The sequence below is a fragment of the Thamnophis sirtalis genome, unplaced genomic scaffold, assembly GCF_051295495.1.
Source record: "Thamnophis sirtalis isolate CommonGarterSnake01/CBP01778 unplaced genomic scaffold, rThaSir2_p1.2 scaffold_10, whole genome shotgun sequence".
Lineage (NCBI taxonomy): Eukaryota > Metazoa > Chordata > Lepidosauria > Squamata > Natricidae > Thamnophis > Thamnophis sirtalis.
In genome coordinates, this window is record NW_028261390.1 from 51,613,028 (window position 1) to 51,630,982 (window position 17,955).

At 41.3% G+C, this 17,955-nt stretch overlaps 1 protein-coding gene across 2 annotated transcripts; it reads right to left on the bottom strand.

The window, feature by feature from the left end:
* Positions 1 to 4,713: 4,713 nt before the first annotated feature.
* On the bottom strand, positions 4,714 to 14,211 carry SAP30 (Sin3A associated protein 30). 2 transcript variants are annotated; one of them, XM_014064836.2, is made up of 4 exons: positions 13,285 to 14,204; positions 10,022 to 10,144; positions 7,945 to 8,043; positions 4,714 to 5,075 (listed from the first exon to the last, which is right to left on the bottom strand). In XM_014064836.2, the coding sequence occupies exons 1-4, from the start codon at positions 13,621 to 13,623 to the stop codon at positions 4,953 to 4,955; spliced, it is 684 nt and encodes a 227-aa protein (XP_013920311.1). In that variant the 5' UTR covers positions 13,624 to 14,204; the 3' UTR covers positions 4,714 to 4,952. The 2 variants fall into 2 exon arrangements, with proteins under 2 accessions (XP_013920311.1, XP_087580706.1); XM_087724580.1 differs by having other exon boundaries at positions 4,923 to 5,101; positions 13,285 to 14,211.
* Positions 14,212 to 17,955: the final 3,744 nt, after the last annotated feature.

Consider the following 17,955-nt stretch of genomic DNA (forward strand, 5'->3'; position numbering starts at 1 on the left):
AGTGTTTACAAGCATCAAGTTTCTATCCTGAACTGATAACATTTCAATAATTGCTTGGAATTTAAATAAAGGGATAAAGTATTTATAACACATGACTCAAAACATTATATTAACATTTCTAAATATAATTAAATGAACTTTATAATTCATTTAAGTATAAAGCAGCTTGCAGTATTGTTTTGAAACACCTTAGTGTTATTGCATCTAATAATTCAATTCAAATGTTGATTCTATTCTGCTCTATTTTAGGAAGACGTGGAGAGGTTAAGAACAAGATCTGCCATACCTTAATTTATTCACTATGTTAAGCTAATTGCAATAGAAACTAATGAAAATCTCAGTAGCAGTCAAATTATTGCATATATTGAATACTATAACAATCCAACACATTTGTTTGTTTTACATTGCTGTCCTATACATCTTAAGTAGGGCTCTGTGGAATTTTATTTCTTCTGAATAGATACACTGTAGATTCATACTCAAATCTCGTATCAAAGTCAGAACTGATCATTTATACTGTATTAGTGACTCATCATGATTGGAAGAACAAAATGAATCTTAATTTTTTTCAATGTGAATAATTGAATATGTATGTTTACTCTGGAGAAAAATAGCTTTATAAGGAAAAAAACAAAGTATCTTAAGTATTTTTAAAAACTTTATTAAGTCCTTTTTCAAAATAGAAGTCCTTCATTCTAGCACTGATACACTAGGTTTGGACATTAGTCCATTAGTATATTTGAGTTCATTTGAAATATTCATCTGTAGGTCTAATGAAGATTCATGAAAGCAAGAATGCGCCATTTCTACATGTACCGTATATAGGAAAACTCTGAAGGAAGCCTGCAACAACAGTCCTTAATTCTTATATTTGGAATGCCCACATGAAGCATCCTAGATCCTAGATATTTCAAGATTATTTCTCTGTTCAATAGGATTTCAAAAATCATTGCCATCAAAATATCTTCCTTCTTATGAGACTGCTAATATGACAAATTCTAACAGTAGTTTGACAGGTGAAGACATTCATGCAAAGCAGCTTTTGATCACTGTATCTTTTTAGCTGCTAAAATGTTTATAAATTGAATTTGTTTTTAGGTCAAGTAGGAATATAATATGCAGTCTGCTTAGCTTTTTAGCATGGAGTAGGAAGGCTACTATAGGCAGCTATCTTCTTAAAAACATGCTGTTGAGGAAATCATATGCATGCTTATGTAAAATAAGTACCACTGGGTTCAGTGGGATCCAGTGCCAGAATTAGTTTTCCTTAGACTGGCTCCTCTTAAATGTGATCAAGCCAGGAATTTCAAACAAAACAAGCTCACAGTTGTGGGCCCTCCTAATTTGCATTATACCAGGCTGAAAGTGTATTTTATTGCTTTTTTTATATTTTTACATTTATAAAAATGTAAATAAAGTCTACTCTCCCCTGCTAAGCAGGTATTTTTATAGTATTGTTCTGTTTTTTGTTTAGAATCATTCTGAGAGTAAACAGAAAGTTTCCTATGGACGTCTGTGTACATTTTACATATCCCACTGATGCTTAACTAAGGCAGATTATACCAAATCTAAAGACATGGTTTAATAAAATATGGTTGTCATAACACTGGATTCACAGGATCTGTGAAATTTGGATTCAAGTTTCAAGTTGACTTTGAAGATCAGTAACTCTTTAGCAAACTTTTATATGTCTGTTGAAGAAATGAGGGGGTGAGCCATCATAAGCTCCCAAGGGTCTAAATCCAATAATTAAACAAAACATATTACTCAAGTTTTGCATAATCCAATCTCTTAGCTTTTGCACCATTTCTTTCAATGTTTACTCTTACGAAAATACAGAGAATCCTGTAAAAACTGCAGCATCAATTTTAATACCTAAGTGGAATTAGTGAAAAGAAATTATAATTATTGAATTTCAGGTTTAAAATGTAGTGTATTGAGAACAAACTGTAATGAACAAAGGGACATAAACATGAATAGGGCTGTATGGTCCACTCAAATTTAAATTCTTGTTTAACATTACAGTTTCAATATTAATCTGTTAATTTATCAAACTTGATATTGTAATAATACAAATATAATTACTCAGAACTTCTCACTCACTGACTCCATCTTACTATATATGTTGGAAGAGCTATATGTAAAGTCAATTCAAGACTGGGAGACAATGTGCAGTGAAATACCATGTTTTCCCAAAAATAAGACTCAGTCTTATATTTTGGGGGGCTCCAAAAGAAGCACTGGGGCTTATTTTTGGGAAAACACAATTTCAGGGTGATCAGTACGGCTGGTGTCCCTCCCCACTTCGGCACGCACACAAGATGGTACGTGCGTGGGAACTGATGGTATCTTGCAGCAGATGCAGCCCAATCTCTTGGTCGGCAGACTCTGGGGCTGCGCAGCCTGTGCAGAGCAGATGAGTTGATTCCCTGTTCAAGCAGCAGACATAGGCAAAGGCAGTGGTGAGGCAGGCAATCTGGATGCGCCACACAGACTGCATGAAAGGTAAGACAGTGGGCCAAGCAGGCAGCCGGATGCAGGAATCTTGTCTTCATATGGCAGCACCAGCAGCAGACAGAGGCGAACAATGGGGTGAAAGGCAGGCAATCCCAACATGCTATGTTGATTGCAGGCAAGTCGAGAGACACCAGTCCACTGACTCTTAGCTTTCCCACAGGCTGTTTGGTGCTTCAAGATCACCTGGAATGCATTCCCCCACGCCTCTCCCTCCATCTGACTTGTTGACTTTCCCATGGCTCGCATGCTGCATCTGGATTGTCTGCCTCACCCCCTTACCTCTCCCTCCATCTGCTCCTTGGACAAAGAATCAACTCCTGTGCTGACCATACCCTCCACTAGGACTTATTTTCAGGGTAGAGCTTATATCAGGTGCAAGTATAAAAACCAAACTAGGGCTTATTTTTTGGGGGGTAGGTCCTATTTTTGGGGAAACACAGTAGACGGGATTGTGAGGAATAGAGATTTAAACTTAGCAAGAAGATCTGGTAGGGCACCATTGAGTGTTTTTTCATATCTGGCCACGGTCTATCAAGTTGTACTTCTGCTATACCCTGACTTTACCAACATTTGGGTCAAGTGGACTTTGTTTAATTATTTTGTTTCTTTGCCATAGAACATTTATATTTCATTTATTGGAATTTTTTAAATAATGTATTTTGCTTGTTTTTCGTTTTCAGCCCAGACTCACATCACGTGAGTTGAGTGGCCTTACAACATGCATGTCATAAAGTAAATATCTACAATTAATTCTCAAAATACAAATCTTGTCATAGCTCTAATGGACATTCCTGAAATATATTGCCCTGCAATGTAGAAGGCAATTGGAAAACTGTTGGTGACACTTGTTTATTTCTGATATGTCTATTCTTTGCTTAGCAACAAAATTTTTGGGCTCAATTGTGATGGAACGTTGAGGACTATATTGTTTGTCTGCTACTGAAGAAAATAAATCAGTTATACAAAGTGTAGCAGTTAGCAGTTAGGACAGCAATTCAAGACATTCCAGTAAATTTATAGTTTCGTTTCTGACCACAAAATCAAATGGTTGTTATTATAGACTGTAATATAATAGGTAAGTATAGACTTCCAGCACATTATCTGAAAAGTAAAGGTGCTGGCATGATTGAAGAAATACCAAGCATGATTATGCTTCTTGGTATTTCCTCAAAGACACTGCATAGCAGCTACGTGATTTCAGGAAAATATGTATGTCTTTGAGATATTATGCCATGCATATCAATGCCAGTTCCTCCTTAGTTAAATATGATTCTTTTTTCTGAATCTTTATTATAGACACCGGACAAGCCCAGAAAACAAATGCAGCATCATATGCAGGCTCACAGATTCAGAATGCATTATCATGCATCTCAAAAACACCTTTTTTTCTTCCTATCCAGAATGCTGAATACCCTAATAATGAGTTCATTTAAAATAAAAAAGACATGTTGGTTCCTCAATGCCACAAATGAGCCTTAAGACTCATTAATGTCATCTAAATCATGATTTAGAGTAGGCATGGCACAGAGGGCAAATCATGCTTGGAGTTTTCAAACAAGCCTATATTCGTTTTAAATGCATACAGACTTTACAGTCAATAAAAAAAAACAAGCACTATTCTTATCATTACTTTTATCATACAACATAAAGGACAAATCGTGCAAACAAGAGCATCTGAGGTCACTCAGATGAAATATTCAAAATCATACAAAGACATCAAGGAACGTTATAGCTAAATATACTTATCCTTGCTCAACCACTTTCATTATAAAATCTGTATGCATTTAAAAAGCATGAGCAACATTCAAATGAATGAAGTGTTTTGAAAAACAAAAGTAGTTCTAGTGTTTAGTTCAAAATTCTTCCTTTCCAAGGTGATAATCTTCTGCAGCTGCAATGCAGTTGCAAGGATCAATGAATTCAGACATCATACAAAACTACTCAGCATAAAACAGTTTGTAATCAACATTTCCCAGGCTTTTACACAAACAGGTACTAATTTAGTCAACTGACAAATCTCTAGAAGTGTAAAGTGTGTGACTTTACATAATCTTTAAATTTTGCTTAGAAAGGTATTAAGGATTTAAAAATATATACCTGAGAAAATATAAGAGCTCTGACGCATAAAGGCCTTAAAATATTCTTTGGACATAATTCTGAATAAATGAAAATAAATAAAATATTCTTTGGACATAATTCTGAATAAATGAAATGAAGCTTTAATATTAAAGCTTACAGAAATGTCAGTTATTATTCCGATATAGGCACAGGGACATCAATAGTATTTATTTAAAATACTTTCATCATGGAAACCTAATTTATGAGAATAGTATTTTCCCAAGAAAAATAACATCAGAATACTCTGAATACTAATACAAAAAATGCTCAGAACATCCAAACCAGTCTTCAGGTCTGTAAGTCTTAAGTTTGTTTATTTAGTGAATACTGCTATCCATTTTTAGATCAGATTTGTTCTTGTCATTCTTCACTGAATAGATGAAATAGGTTAAGGTATCCTTTTCATTCACTGGAATAGTCCGAAAATGACATCCAATTATCTAGAGAGGGGGAAAAAAGTATTTGTCTATATATTGGAAAAAAAGATTGGACAATGGTCTAAGAAGTAAGCCAAGTAATAATAATTTATTAAAATGTTAAGGAATTCATGCAATAATGGAAGCATTAAGATACCAGTCTTCTTAAAAAGTACATTAAAAATGATAACATAATTGTTATGCTTTGATTAAGGAATAATAAAAAACAACTTATACCCATTATACCATCATGTATCTTAAATGAAATGATGCAATATATTAAAGATTAACTTATCAAAGTAACCTGTAAAATAAGTTTAATACATTACCAAATATGACTCATTTCCTTATAATATTTTGAAAAACTTGAGAATTCAACTACTCATGAATGCCAACTTTTTAAAGTTTGTTAAAAACGTTTTTTAGTTTGATATAATTAAGGATCTAATATTAATGTTTTTGTCTCCTGCCTTAATTATGTGCTATTCTTTTATGCAAATTATAAAAAACACACACTGAAAAATATCAAGGGTCCATACTGGGACAATTATGCATCATCACCTTGATAAAGTAGCCACATTTTAATCTATACCTATTGGACGAGTTTTTGCTACACAGAATGAAGAACTCGAGAAGTTTTCTAAATTTTCAAAATATCCTCAAGATAAACAAAAGTAAGCTTGATTCAATCAAATGTTCTTGATCAGTAGCCCCCAACGTGTTGAGCACCAGGGAACAGTTCTGTGGAGAGAGATTTTTTCACAGACCAGTGTGTGGTTTTGTGTGCTGCCTGCATCCTGTAGATGGGCCTCTGCTTGTTTGCAAGGACCAGTTTCTGCCATGTTATGGATCGGTGCACAAGTCATGCACAAGGACTTGTGGACCCCTGTTCTTGATGAAAACCAGAAGTACTGTTTCATATTATATTTCTGATGTTTGAATACTACATTCAATCAGTTTCCTTTAAGAGGCGCAGTGGCTTCATGACCACATTGGAGATGATCTCCACCCCAGTGGTTTGAGTCCTAGCACTGCATATCAGGGTAAGAGCCTGTCACTCACCTCAGCTAACTTGTTAAAAGTTTGAAAGCATGTTCTATGCTAGTAGGTAAAATAGGTACCACTTTGGTGGGGGAAATAAGCTGGTGCTCCATCCAGGGCGTCATTTTCCTACCCTCTGAATCTTCCTGGTTGCAGCACCTGTTGGAGAGGCAGTTCTGGGAGGAAGAAGGCCTGCTGCAGGAAGAGCTACTTTTTCTTTTTTCTGGTATGAAGCCAGCTTGCTCTTTTGGGGTGTGCGTGAGAAGTGTGTGAACATTTCCTACAACAGAGCTGGTACCTTGGCAGCCAAACTACCACTTTACAATAGCATTATGGTCTCCTGGTTAATGTAACACCACCATATGCTAATAACAACAATAACAGTAGTAGTTTCCTTTGTAATATCCCTTGTTAAATTTGGTGATATAACCTATTCTAATAATTACCGTGTTTCCCCGAAAAGAAGACAGACCCTGTCTTATTTTCTTTTGACCCCTGAAATAAGCGCTTGGCCTTATTTTTGAGGTGCAGAAGGCAGCAAGTGTGGTCCCCTCATGACTGCTACTGTGTTGCAATATTTTCAAGGAGGGCTTATTTTCGTGGGAGGGCTTATTTCAGCTTATTTCAGTTCAAAAGCCTGACTGGGCTTATTATCTGGGAAGGTCTTATTTTCTGGAAATAGGGTATACTTAGCCTATTAAACTATTTTAATAACTCTATTTCTTCCAATTATCTATATGTATTCATTCATTAATTCATTTATTGTACATAGTTACCCATCTCTCCATTATGATGTAGGTGGATAAAAGCATAAAAATATTTTAAAAACCCAAACAAATCGGCAATATACACATAATATAAGCAAGCTCTCTAAATGCAGGTGGCCAATACCTGCAATCCCTTCCCCAAAATCTCTTTTCTGATCATTTCCAGGCCTAGATTGCTTTTCCATTGTTTCTATTCTTCTACCTTTTCATTGTTGTAACATTATAAGCCAACATTTATCAATGAGTTTTCTATCTTGTTCTCAAGTTGTCTTTCTAGAAGTTAAATCCACTTCAGATTCTAGCCATGTTTATTTATGAACAGTTATAATTGCTTGCTTCCATGCTTTTCATTTTTGCAATTATATCAGTAAAGACATCATGTTTTCAACTTAGAATTTACCCCTGCAAGTTCTTCATAATCTACATAGTATTTGATTCCATTTTATTTATAATACATTAATTTGAGCTTCAGTTAACAAAACTGAAGGACCTGGATTTTTGGGGGCAATATGCTGACTCTCTGTAAACCGCTTAGAGAGGGCTGAAAGCCCTATGAAGCGGTATATAAGTCTATTGCTATTGCTAAAAACTAAAGGTCTTTTGAAATGGCCAGTCTTGAACCACTTTCTAAAAAGCTCAAAGGAAAGTTATTTCATAAGTGTGTGTCGGGGTGGTCCCAAATAACATTTCTTTGGAACTACACTTAATGCATAACTTCCAAAAGTGGAAATTTAGAGGAGAGCCTCTTCTACAGACTTCAACCCCAGGCAATTAAAGACGAGAAAGATGTGGTACCAACATATGTCAAAGCAATAGACTCTTCATCCATCCAAACCTGGCCAGGTACATTTATTAAGTGAGCAGATGTTTTCCCTAACCTTGTTGTAAAACTATATAGATGTCAACATGAAGGAATAGCAAAGATTTGCAGAAATAGAACTTGGAGGGAGATATAAGCAATCATTGGAACGAAAAGAAGCCCTCAGAATTAAAACATTTAAAAGCTATAGTACAATTCAGAAAAATTATGTATTATGGCACATTTAATTTTTTGTACTCAAAAGAAAAAATAAAGTCCTACTTACTTCAACAAGTTGTGCTTTATTAAGTCCGGGTCTGGTCTGTAATTTGAAGTGCCTTTTGTATCTTCTTAGTGTGTTTACTTGCAGCTGAAACAGATCAACCTAAAAAGGAAGAAACATGGTTCTTTAACCTGACAGTAGTCAACCTGTTTTATCTTCCAAATATTGTGTGAAATTTTGAACAATGTTGTCTTCGTTTTGTAATGTATAGCAGGGGAGTGCCACTGGAACTCTTTGGTTAAGGAAGGTACATGTTTTACACCAATGAAGGGTCCCAGTTTCAATCTCCAGAAACTGTTTTAAAATATCTCAAGTTAGGGGCCCTGGAGTGTAGTGCCACAAATCCACAAAGCTGCTATTATAGTAGGCTACAAAATAATGAGTTTCACTTGGTAAATTTAACTATCTCATTCTAGTAATGAGTTTAAAGTACAGCAAAACAGCTAAGCTGACCAAAATCTAAAATAACCACCATTCTTTATTTATTATATAAACTGAGATGGATAAATGATGTTCCAGATGTTACTGAAATACAGCTCTATACATTTCAAGGTCATAATTCATTTTATGGCATTTATATATTCTTACCTAAAATCATTTATTCTTAGAAGTAAACCTTATAAATGGGAGTTATTTGACATAGATTGTCAGGAATCAGAATTAGGCAAAAATGATGGTGGATATAAATCTTAATAAAAATGAATCATATTTACCGTGTTTCCCTGAAAATACGACCTGTACTGAAATTAATGTCCTGCCACATTTTTCACGTGGGCAAAAATATAAGCCCCCCCCCCCTGAAAATAATCCCCCTCCGGCCAGGCAGAACACTGCTCACTGACCTAGTGGTATCCCAAAGGTGCCAAGCTGCGGGAGCTGGGGGGGAGGTGCTAACGTTGCTTGCCGCCTTTGGGATACCGCTAGGTTGGGGAGTGGCGTTCTGCCTGGCCGGAGGGGGGAGTTGCTCCCTTCCGAGCGGGCTCCCGAAGAGCCGGGCACAGCCTCAGGGGCGAAGCAGCCATGAGGTAACCACACTCACAAGCAGCAAATCCCCTCTCCAGCCGGGCAGAGCGCCATTCACCAACCTAGGGGGTATCACTAAGATGCAAACTCATGTGGCACTCTGCCCATTCCCCAGCTCCCGCGGCTTGGCACATTTGGGATACCCCGTAGGTCAGTGCATGGAACTCTGCCTGGCTGGAAGGGGGGGGGGTTGCGTGAGCGCCTGTTCCCTCGCCAGCTCCCCAAGCCCTTGCGCAGCTCTCCCAGGGCATCGCCGCTGGCCGTTGCCACCACGCTCCAAGCATAACTTCCAAACTCCAAAACTCGGGACCGAGTCTTCCAGCATCAGCCGCTCTAGGAGTGCTCTCTATGGTGGCCAGGCTGCTGGAAGACTCTCTGTCCAGAAGACACTCTGTCCGGCAGCCAGCCCACCATAGAGAGCACTCCTAGAGCGGCTGATGCTGGAAGACTCGGCGCCAAGTTTTGGAGTTTGGAAGTTATGCTTGGAGCGTGGTGGTGGCAGGTGGTGGCGGCCAGCAGCGGTGCCCTGGGAGAGCTGCGCAAGGGCTTGGTGAGGCTAGACGTGGAACAGGCGCTCGCCCAACCCCTCTCCAGCCGGGCAGAGCTCCATGCACTGACCTACAGGGTATCCCAAATGTGCCAAGCCGCGGGAGCTGGGGGGCGAACAGAGTGTCACGTGGCTTGGCACCTTAGTGATACCTCCTAGGTCAGTGAATGGCGCTTTGCCTGGCTGGAGAGGGGATTTGCCGGGCAGCTGCTCGTAAGCGTGGTTACCTCATAACTGCTTTGCCCCTGAGGCTGTGCTCGGCTCTTCAGGAGCCAGTTCGCAAGGGAGCAGCCACCCGGCAACCCCAAAACAATAAGCTCTTCCTGATAATAAGCCCAAGGCCATATTTCACAAAAGAAAATAAGATCCTGTCGTATTTTCAGGGAAACACGGTAGCACTAAATGAGATGCAACACATATCTAAGCCACCAAATGTTTGAACAAAGTATTGCTTTCGTATCACATATGAATTATGCAGAGACTAATTCTGAGAAAAAAATACGAATCTACCTCTGGAGTGTCGATGTCTTGCACTGGTGAATCACCATCATCATCACTGCCTTTTCTCTTTCTTCTGTTTCTGACACTCTGAATTAAGTTTTTGTGGAAATCACAAATATAAAGATGTCTTGCCTGAAAGTTTAAAGAGATACAGTAATTTAACATGCATCTCTGTAACATTTTCTGTAATCATAATTCACATGCAAATGATTTTATTAATATAATGTAAGCAAAGCAATGATATTAATCACTAACCCTTCTGATTCAAAGGTGGGTTGCTCCCAGTTTGGTCCGGTTCAGCCAAACTGATAGTGGAATTGTGGCCTGGTCGCAGAACTGGTGGCGACCCAGGCTGGCCATGTCCCGAACTAGTTCCCTGATCTCTTAGGCTGTTGCCAGCATGTTTCTGCACACGCGCAGAACAATATTTAGTCAACTGCACATGCACCAGCAATGCGCGGCCAGTGCACGCGCACAACGAACCAGTACCAACCAATATAGGAACCCACTTCTGATCTGACTGCACTAGTTGATGTAAGAGGAAATTTGGCACCTTAGTTACTGCAGTACCATCATGACTTAGCAAATGTTTTTTAACCTTTTTAACCTACTAGCTAGGCAAACTCAAAGAAAATGAAGTGATACTGTGTTCATGTATATACAAAATGTACAGACAGGAAAATAACTATTGTACAAAAAAAGAAATGTTCAATTCTCAAAAAGTAATTTAACTTTCCTAATATGTTTTAGAATATTAAATTGCAAAAGTAAAATTTCTGACTGTTTTCTATGCAAAATAGATATTTTTGATTGTGCACTGAGTAATAAAAAAGCAACAAAGCCACTTTAAGAAAAAATATGTATGGGTAATTTAATGATGAATACACAATATTAGAATTATTTCTACCACAGAAAGAAGTTGTTTGAGGAAAAAATGCCCACTTCAGTAAAGAACTAAAGAGTTTGGCAATAGATGCAATAAAGTACAGGATATTTTATTGGCACTCAAAACTATAGGATCAATAGCATATTTACTAAAAGAATGTTGAAGAGCCTCAAAGCCCACAAGGTTACAAGTTATATATTCTCTGAAATAATACAAAGGACTTACAAAAACCAAGTGAATGATAACATGATTTTATACCAGGAATATAGAATCCGATAACATGGGTTGACCTCACAAGACCCATGCTTTAAGTTTTGCTCTTCCAAGAAGCTCCTGACCTTTCTACTGATATTAACACCTTATAAATTAGAGAGTGTCCTTCCATGCTTGATAATAAGCAACCAACTTATTCCTAATAACCAACTTATTCCTAACAAGTTGCTTTTTGTTTTTGTTATCTACTTCCATTCAATAGTCATCAGACAATTCCAGCTTGTCTCATTCCATATACACTTCAGGATCATATGTACAGATAGAATATTATTTATCCCCCATATTCCTCAATTTTCTTTTCCCTCCTTTGGTGGACAATACAGTGGATGGAGACCAGAATGAGAACAGACAGACTATCCTGGAGTCTTACAGTTGACATCAGGAATTACAAACAAGTTCCACAACAAGACAGTCCACGCATTATCCATACATATATTCTTTCAAGCATTCTTTCAGAAAGAATAAAAATACAATAAACAAATATTTGTTATTCCCTGGCAGTAATTTATGTTCTAGGACTTAGGTTTTACTTATTTCTTCCAGAGTGTGTGGTTGTGAATCAATGCAATGTTAGTTTGCATATGGGTATGCTGATTAATCTAAAGCAACATGAAAAATGCACTAATTTTCATGCTACACTTCCATTATGACATAAAAGCCCCCACAAAGTACTAGGATAGATAAGCATTAACCATCTAACTATATTTATTTGTTTTACAAAATCTAATAACGCTTCCTGTCAAGAAAGTATCTAGCAGTGTACAATAAAGTAGCAATTCTAAAACTATTTGCTAAGGACAGAGTAGCTCACTGAATTCTAATTTTCTAGTAAAAATAAATATTCTAGTTGTGCTATTAATCCACTAAGGATCACACTGTAGGAGTTTATTATCATCTTTGTTTTGGTTTAGGAATGAGTAGCATGCTTGGCAAGTAGTAAGGGGACACACACACACCAATGTGAATCTTCAAGGAATTTCTGCAATTAATCATATCATACGCTGCCAACATTTAACAACATTGTTTAATTCCATCAATACTGATAACGAGACATTTCCCAGACTTGTTCTTTCCGGTGGAAAAAATCACAAGTATCCGCTCTACATGAACCTAACAGATGTTTACTGTCTGGATTACGTGCTTCGAGTTTAGGAATATCTCGCACTAAAGAGGTTTTTCTCATTCTTTTATTTAGCAATGTATGCAGAAGCCACGAATACCGTATATTTTGGAGCATTTTGTATTTTAAAAAGAAAGGTTTTCTAAGAGCTTGATGGCTGCCAAAGGAAGACGACAAAGTGGCAAAATGGGACGTGCAACGCTGCAGCACGAGGCGGAGCAGTCAAGTCCTGTCCTCTCCAGAAGGAAACAAATTCAGTGCTTCATGTAACACACACCAATGATCGCTACGAACAGCGATAAACAATACTTGCAATTTCTTGCCTAGAGACCTTCACACGACTTTATGCTAAATCCCACCACCATGTTCAAGGGGAAAAGAATGAGCTGAGGATAGACAAAAGCAGAAAAGAGCAACAAGAGAAGCTACTCACAAAGACCAGTAGCTGAGGCTGCTCGGCTTTTGCAGCGTCAGCCCACAGCCAACTAAACAGCAAGAGCAAACAAAAACAGAAACAACAAGCTTGCTAACAGCTAACCCTTCAAAGATCTGGAAGGAAGAGGAGAAAAAGAAGATAAATCGCCCCTGTCAAGTCTTTTCCAGGTCTAAAGCCTTCTCCATGCAAATAAATATTTAATACATATTCCTAATATAGACAAAACACAAGTCGCCACAAAAAGCTGGAATGGGCTGTAAGAAAAGAGCAAATTTTCCTCTTTCAATAAAGCTGTTCTTGCAGAGAGAGAAAGCCAAGCCAAACCGTACTAAAATCAAAGGAATTAGAAATCAACACAGCCAGACCACAGAACCTTTGGTTTATCCGGAAAAGCATCTTTCCCATTCATTCCCCGTAGTCGGTTCGTTTTTGTTTTCTTTACTGTAACCGCCACCGCTGAGGTTATATGGGGCTGGCGATGGCGGCTTTTAAAAAGGTCAAGGGATAATCCCAAATCAACCAAAGCCAGGAGCTCCCCGCAGATTTAAGACACTTACACTTTTGTCCAGCTCGATCTTCACCTTCTTCTGCGAGATGCTCTTCTGGATCCGCTTGCTGAAGCTGGCGTTGCCCGCAGCTCGGTTACATCTCTCGCCCTCCTCCCGTAAGCAGCATAACTGCCCAGCACCGGGTCCTGCAGTCCCAAGGGGACCGGCTGAGCCCGCGGCTATTGCAGCAGCAGCCGACGAAGTCGCTCCCAGCCCGGCCGTCGGCTGCGGAAGGGGTGGCGGGGGCGGCAGGACTTCCACCGCGGCGGTAGCGTTAGCTACAACGGCTGGGACGGCGGCGGCTTCTCCCCCACCGCGGGTCACTTCCTCGGGGCCAAAGCCGTTCATCGCCCGCCTGAGTTAAGGCGCGGGCTTGCTCCGGTAAGACTAAAACCCACTGAAGTAAAGTAACTCAACTGGGCGGCGTTCCTGCTGACGCTCCCCACTCACCCCTTCCAGACACCGCCTCCGTCTCCTTTTGTCAGGAGGGGATCGGAGGAAGGCCCCTCGGCCTCTGGCAGTCCTTGGGCTCTTGCAGTCCTCTCGCAATGCCAAGGGGCCAAGGGCTACGCTGCAATGTGGGAAAGACAAAGTCGGACACGCCCCGAGTCCTTTAGATGAGAGTGGTACAAAATGCCCGCTCCTTTTGCTCCCAAGACTGACATTGAGGGGAGAAATGGAAACTCCACCCTCCCGCCTCTTTTCTCCCTGTAAAAAGCAGAGCCCAGCTTTTTCCTTCAAGTAGCCGCGGCTCCAGAATCTTGCCTCCCCGGAATAATTAAAATTCCGCCTCCTTCCTTGGTAAAGCTACGGACAGGTCGACTCCGTTTGCTCCTTTCCGCACTCTTTTCAACCGGCTGTGCACTTTTCGGTTGTTTCCAAATTGCAATAGCAACAACCTGCCCCAATGCTGTTTTTCTCCTCCGCCTTTCCTCATCTTCCCCGGGGCTTCTCGGGAAGAGTAGTTTCCCCGTCTCGCCTTCCATTAAAGGAGCCGTGAGCACGGACTACAAATCCCAAGATGCACCTTTGGTGTTAAGCAGGACTTGTATTTACAAAGCGGTCGAACGCGGCGGCTTAGCGGATCTTCGCTTGGACGCGCGCGTGCAAGCCACTTGACTGGCTGTGGCGAGCAGCCTTCGGAAAGGCAGCGAATGAGGGGCCTCTCTACACTCCTGTCGTCTTACTAGGCGGAAGCACGAAAACAAGATCTCCTTCGGTTTATTACACTGGAATGGCTATGGAAAGGTCTTACGCTGCAGTACGCGCATTATCACGTACTACGTCTATCTAACTGGCGTTTGTTAGAGGACACCTGGTTGGAAGAGGCGGCGCTTCGTGCAGCCGTTGATGTTTGAAATCTGTACTGAAGGTTTCGGGAGGGGGAAAATGGAACCGTTGCTTTCTCGTTGTTTGCTGCAGTCTGTCTCCTGGAAGCAATAAAGCGCGGTGTTTTCAGTTGCTGTTCTCCATGACTGAGCTGATCTCCAACTTGCGTTTTCTAGAAGCGCTTTTAAACGCGCTTCTAGAAAATGCAGCAAGTTGGAGACTCTTTTAGCTTGGTGTAGACCAGTGTTTCCCAACCTTGGCAACTTGAAGATGTCTGGACTTCAACTCCCAGAATTCCCCAGCCAGCGAATGCTGGCTGGGGAATTCTGGGAGTTGAAGTCCAGACATCTTCAAGTTGCCAAGGTTGGGAAACACTGGTGTAGACTTCGCTCAAGACGGTTTTGTGCGAAGCCTTTTGTCGGTTCAAGAGGAGGTAGTCTTGTAGAAAATATTCCAGCAACAGTCGAATTTAGTAGAATATTTCTTCCCTACAGACAAAATACAAATCATTTGAATAAGAAAATACGACCATTATTCAACTAAATAACTTTTAAGGTAGTTCATAAATTTTAATGATGATTTTATTAACACTAATTTTAATATAGCACAGTACATACTTTCTAAAACGTATTTTCTAATAGCTATACTAAAGACATGTGCATAAGTATGTATAATGATGTGGGAAGTTATCATCTAGCCCTCTCCCAGAAAAAATGAAATATCCTAGGAAATATTGAAAAGGCAGAATATTTCTCTGGATATGAAAAGAAACATGTTTTAAAACAGTGATCCCCAACCCCCGGTCCGCGGACCGTTGCCGGGCCGCGGAGTACCTGGCACCGGGCCGCGCAGCGGCCGGGGGCCATGCAATGGCCGACTCTTCACTCATGCAGCGCCGTCCCGGAGGCGGGGAGCTGCGCGGAAGCACAGGAGCAAGTGAGGCGAGGAGGAAGAATCCCCCGCTACTACACCACCTCCGCCCCCTCCCCGAGTCAGCCGTCCCCTCAGTGAACGCCTCCGCCTCTTTCTCCTTTCTCGCCTCAGTCGGCTCGCCTGGAAGCGAGGCGAGGAGGGGGCGGACCATGCGCTGGAAGCAGAGCCCTTGGAGGCCCTGGCGGCTTCCCCGGCGGTCGTTGCTGGCCGCTCTCTTCTTTTTCTCGCTGTCCTCCTCGGCTCAGTCGTCTCCGAGTTGTCCAGGGAGGGGCGGCGCGCCCGGGACGGAGACGGCGCTTCCCCTCCCGGCCTTGGCTTGTGAGAAGGAACGGCGGGAGAGGTAGAGAGAGAGAGAGAGAACGTCGGGCAGCCGAGGGCGGGGCGGTCTTTTGAGGGGAGATGGGGTGTGTGTGATTTTGGCGCGCGTGTGCCCTCCGCGGGCGTGGGTGGGGGGCTGAGAGGAGTCTAACGGTAGCGCAGGAAAGGGGAGGGTATGAGCGCCGCCTGAGGTGGTGAGGGGCAGTCGCCAGATTCAGGCCGCCGCTGCCGCTATTGCAGCGCACGGTGGAAAAGCGGCGGTCTTGCCCACCCCTTCCCTGCCTCCCGCCCGCTCCAGTTGCCACAGCCAGGGATGGGGGCTCGGTGCCTGAAGTCTCTTGCCTCTCTTCCAAAATTTTAAAATTTAAAAGACAGAATAGTTGCCTGTAGCTTCCTGCCAATCCCCACTTTGTTAATGGGCCATTGACACGGCCAGGCTAGTCACTTTACATAATAAAAACTTCACCAGCAGCTACAGCAGAAAGGCATGATAATATTGGAACTTTACTCAACTCTCCACATGGCATCTGAGAACTCATCTATACCTGGATTCAAAACACAGCCTAGAGCAGTGATGGCGAACCTATGACATGCGTGTCAGTGCTGACACGCGTAGCCATTTGGGGTGACACGCACAGGATTTCATGCGATTCATCCTCGGCTCCTGCACGGCCGCCGAGGATGAAAGAATCTGTGCTGGAGGAACGGGGGGGGGACGTGTGATCCCTCCCGCCCACACTCACTTACTGTATCGCCGCCGCCCCTTTCTGAGCGCAGGGGCTGCTGGTAAGGCGTGCGTGCCGTGCGCACACATGTCATCAGCGCGGCGAGGGAGGACCCGCAGGAGAGGAGCGCGGGAACAGTGTGCGCCTCTCTCCAGTCAGGCCGGCACAGAGAGTCTACTCCTGGGACTGTCGGTTACGACCGCACCACAGCAGGGAACAGCGGAGTGCCAACGGGAACTGTGAGCGCCATTATACATTTTTGTAGTTTAAACTATAAATTGCGCAAAATTATGTTTTTGTCGAAGTGACACACAACGCGAGTTATGCTTGATTTTTTGCCGATTTTTGACACACCACGCCAAAAAGGTTGCCCATCACTGGCCTAGAGAGTAGCCCAACTTCAGGCAGCAATAGGGTTGTCTCTATTCAGTCATGTCTGACACTTGATTCTAAGGATCAAGTCTTCATATCTTCTGATTTTGCATTGCTTTGAGTTTTTCTATGCTTTGGCTGATGTCAGCTTTGATGGTGTCCAGACACCATGTTTTCTGATGGCCTGCTTGCCTTTTACCAATAATTCTTCCAAACAATTGATTTCTCCTAACCTTTTCATAAACTAAACAATAAGGACTATATGTTATGTAGATTCAAGCCGCTTTAATAAACTTTATTTTTTAAATAAATCCCCCTTCATGGATTACTGCCTTGTTGTAATACTGGGATACAATCCCCAAAATGACAATGATCTCAGTTCGAATCCAAGGAAAACCATTCAACATCAGGCTAGTCCAAGTCTATGTCCCAACCACTGGTGCTGAAGAGGATAAAATTGACTGATTCTATGAAGTCCTACAGTACCTTATAGAATTAACACCAAAAATGATGTCTTTATCATCATGGGGGATTGGAATGCTAAAGTAGGAAGCCAAAAGATAACCAGAATAACAGGCAAGTTTGGCCTTGGAATACAAAATGAAGCAGGGCACAGGCTGATAGAATCTTGTCAAGAGAATACAATGGTCATAGCAAACACACTCTTCTAACAGCCCAAGAGACACATGGACCTCACCAGTCAACACAGAAATCAGATTGACTATGTGCTCTGCAGCCAAAGATGGAGAAGCTCTATACAGTCAGGGAAAACAAGACTAGGAGCTGATTGTGGCTCAGGTCATGAGTTTCTTATTGCAAAATTTAGGCTTAAATTGAAGAAAGTAGGGAAAAGCACTAGGCCACTTAGGTCTGAACTAAATCATATCTCTGATGAATATACAGTAGAGGTGACAAATAGAGGAATTAGATCTGATAGACAGAGTGCCTGAAGAACTATGGACAGAGGTTCGCAACATTGTACAAGAGGTAGCAAGTAAAACCA

Coding starts and splice junctions, on each gene's coding strand:
- SAP30 (XM_014064836.2), bottom strand. CDS start 13,623: ATGAACGGCTTTGGCCCCGAGGAAGTGACCCGCGGTGGGGGAGAAGCC. Junction 10,145..13,284: donor AGATCGAGCTGGACAAAAGT/GTAAGTGTCTTA, acceptor TTAAACTTTCAG/GCAAGACATCTTTATATTTG. Junction 5,076..7,944: donor ATAAAGCACAACTTGTTGAA/GTAAGTAGGACT, acceptor CCCCCTCTCTAG/ATAATTGGATGTCATTTTCG.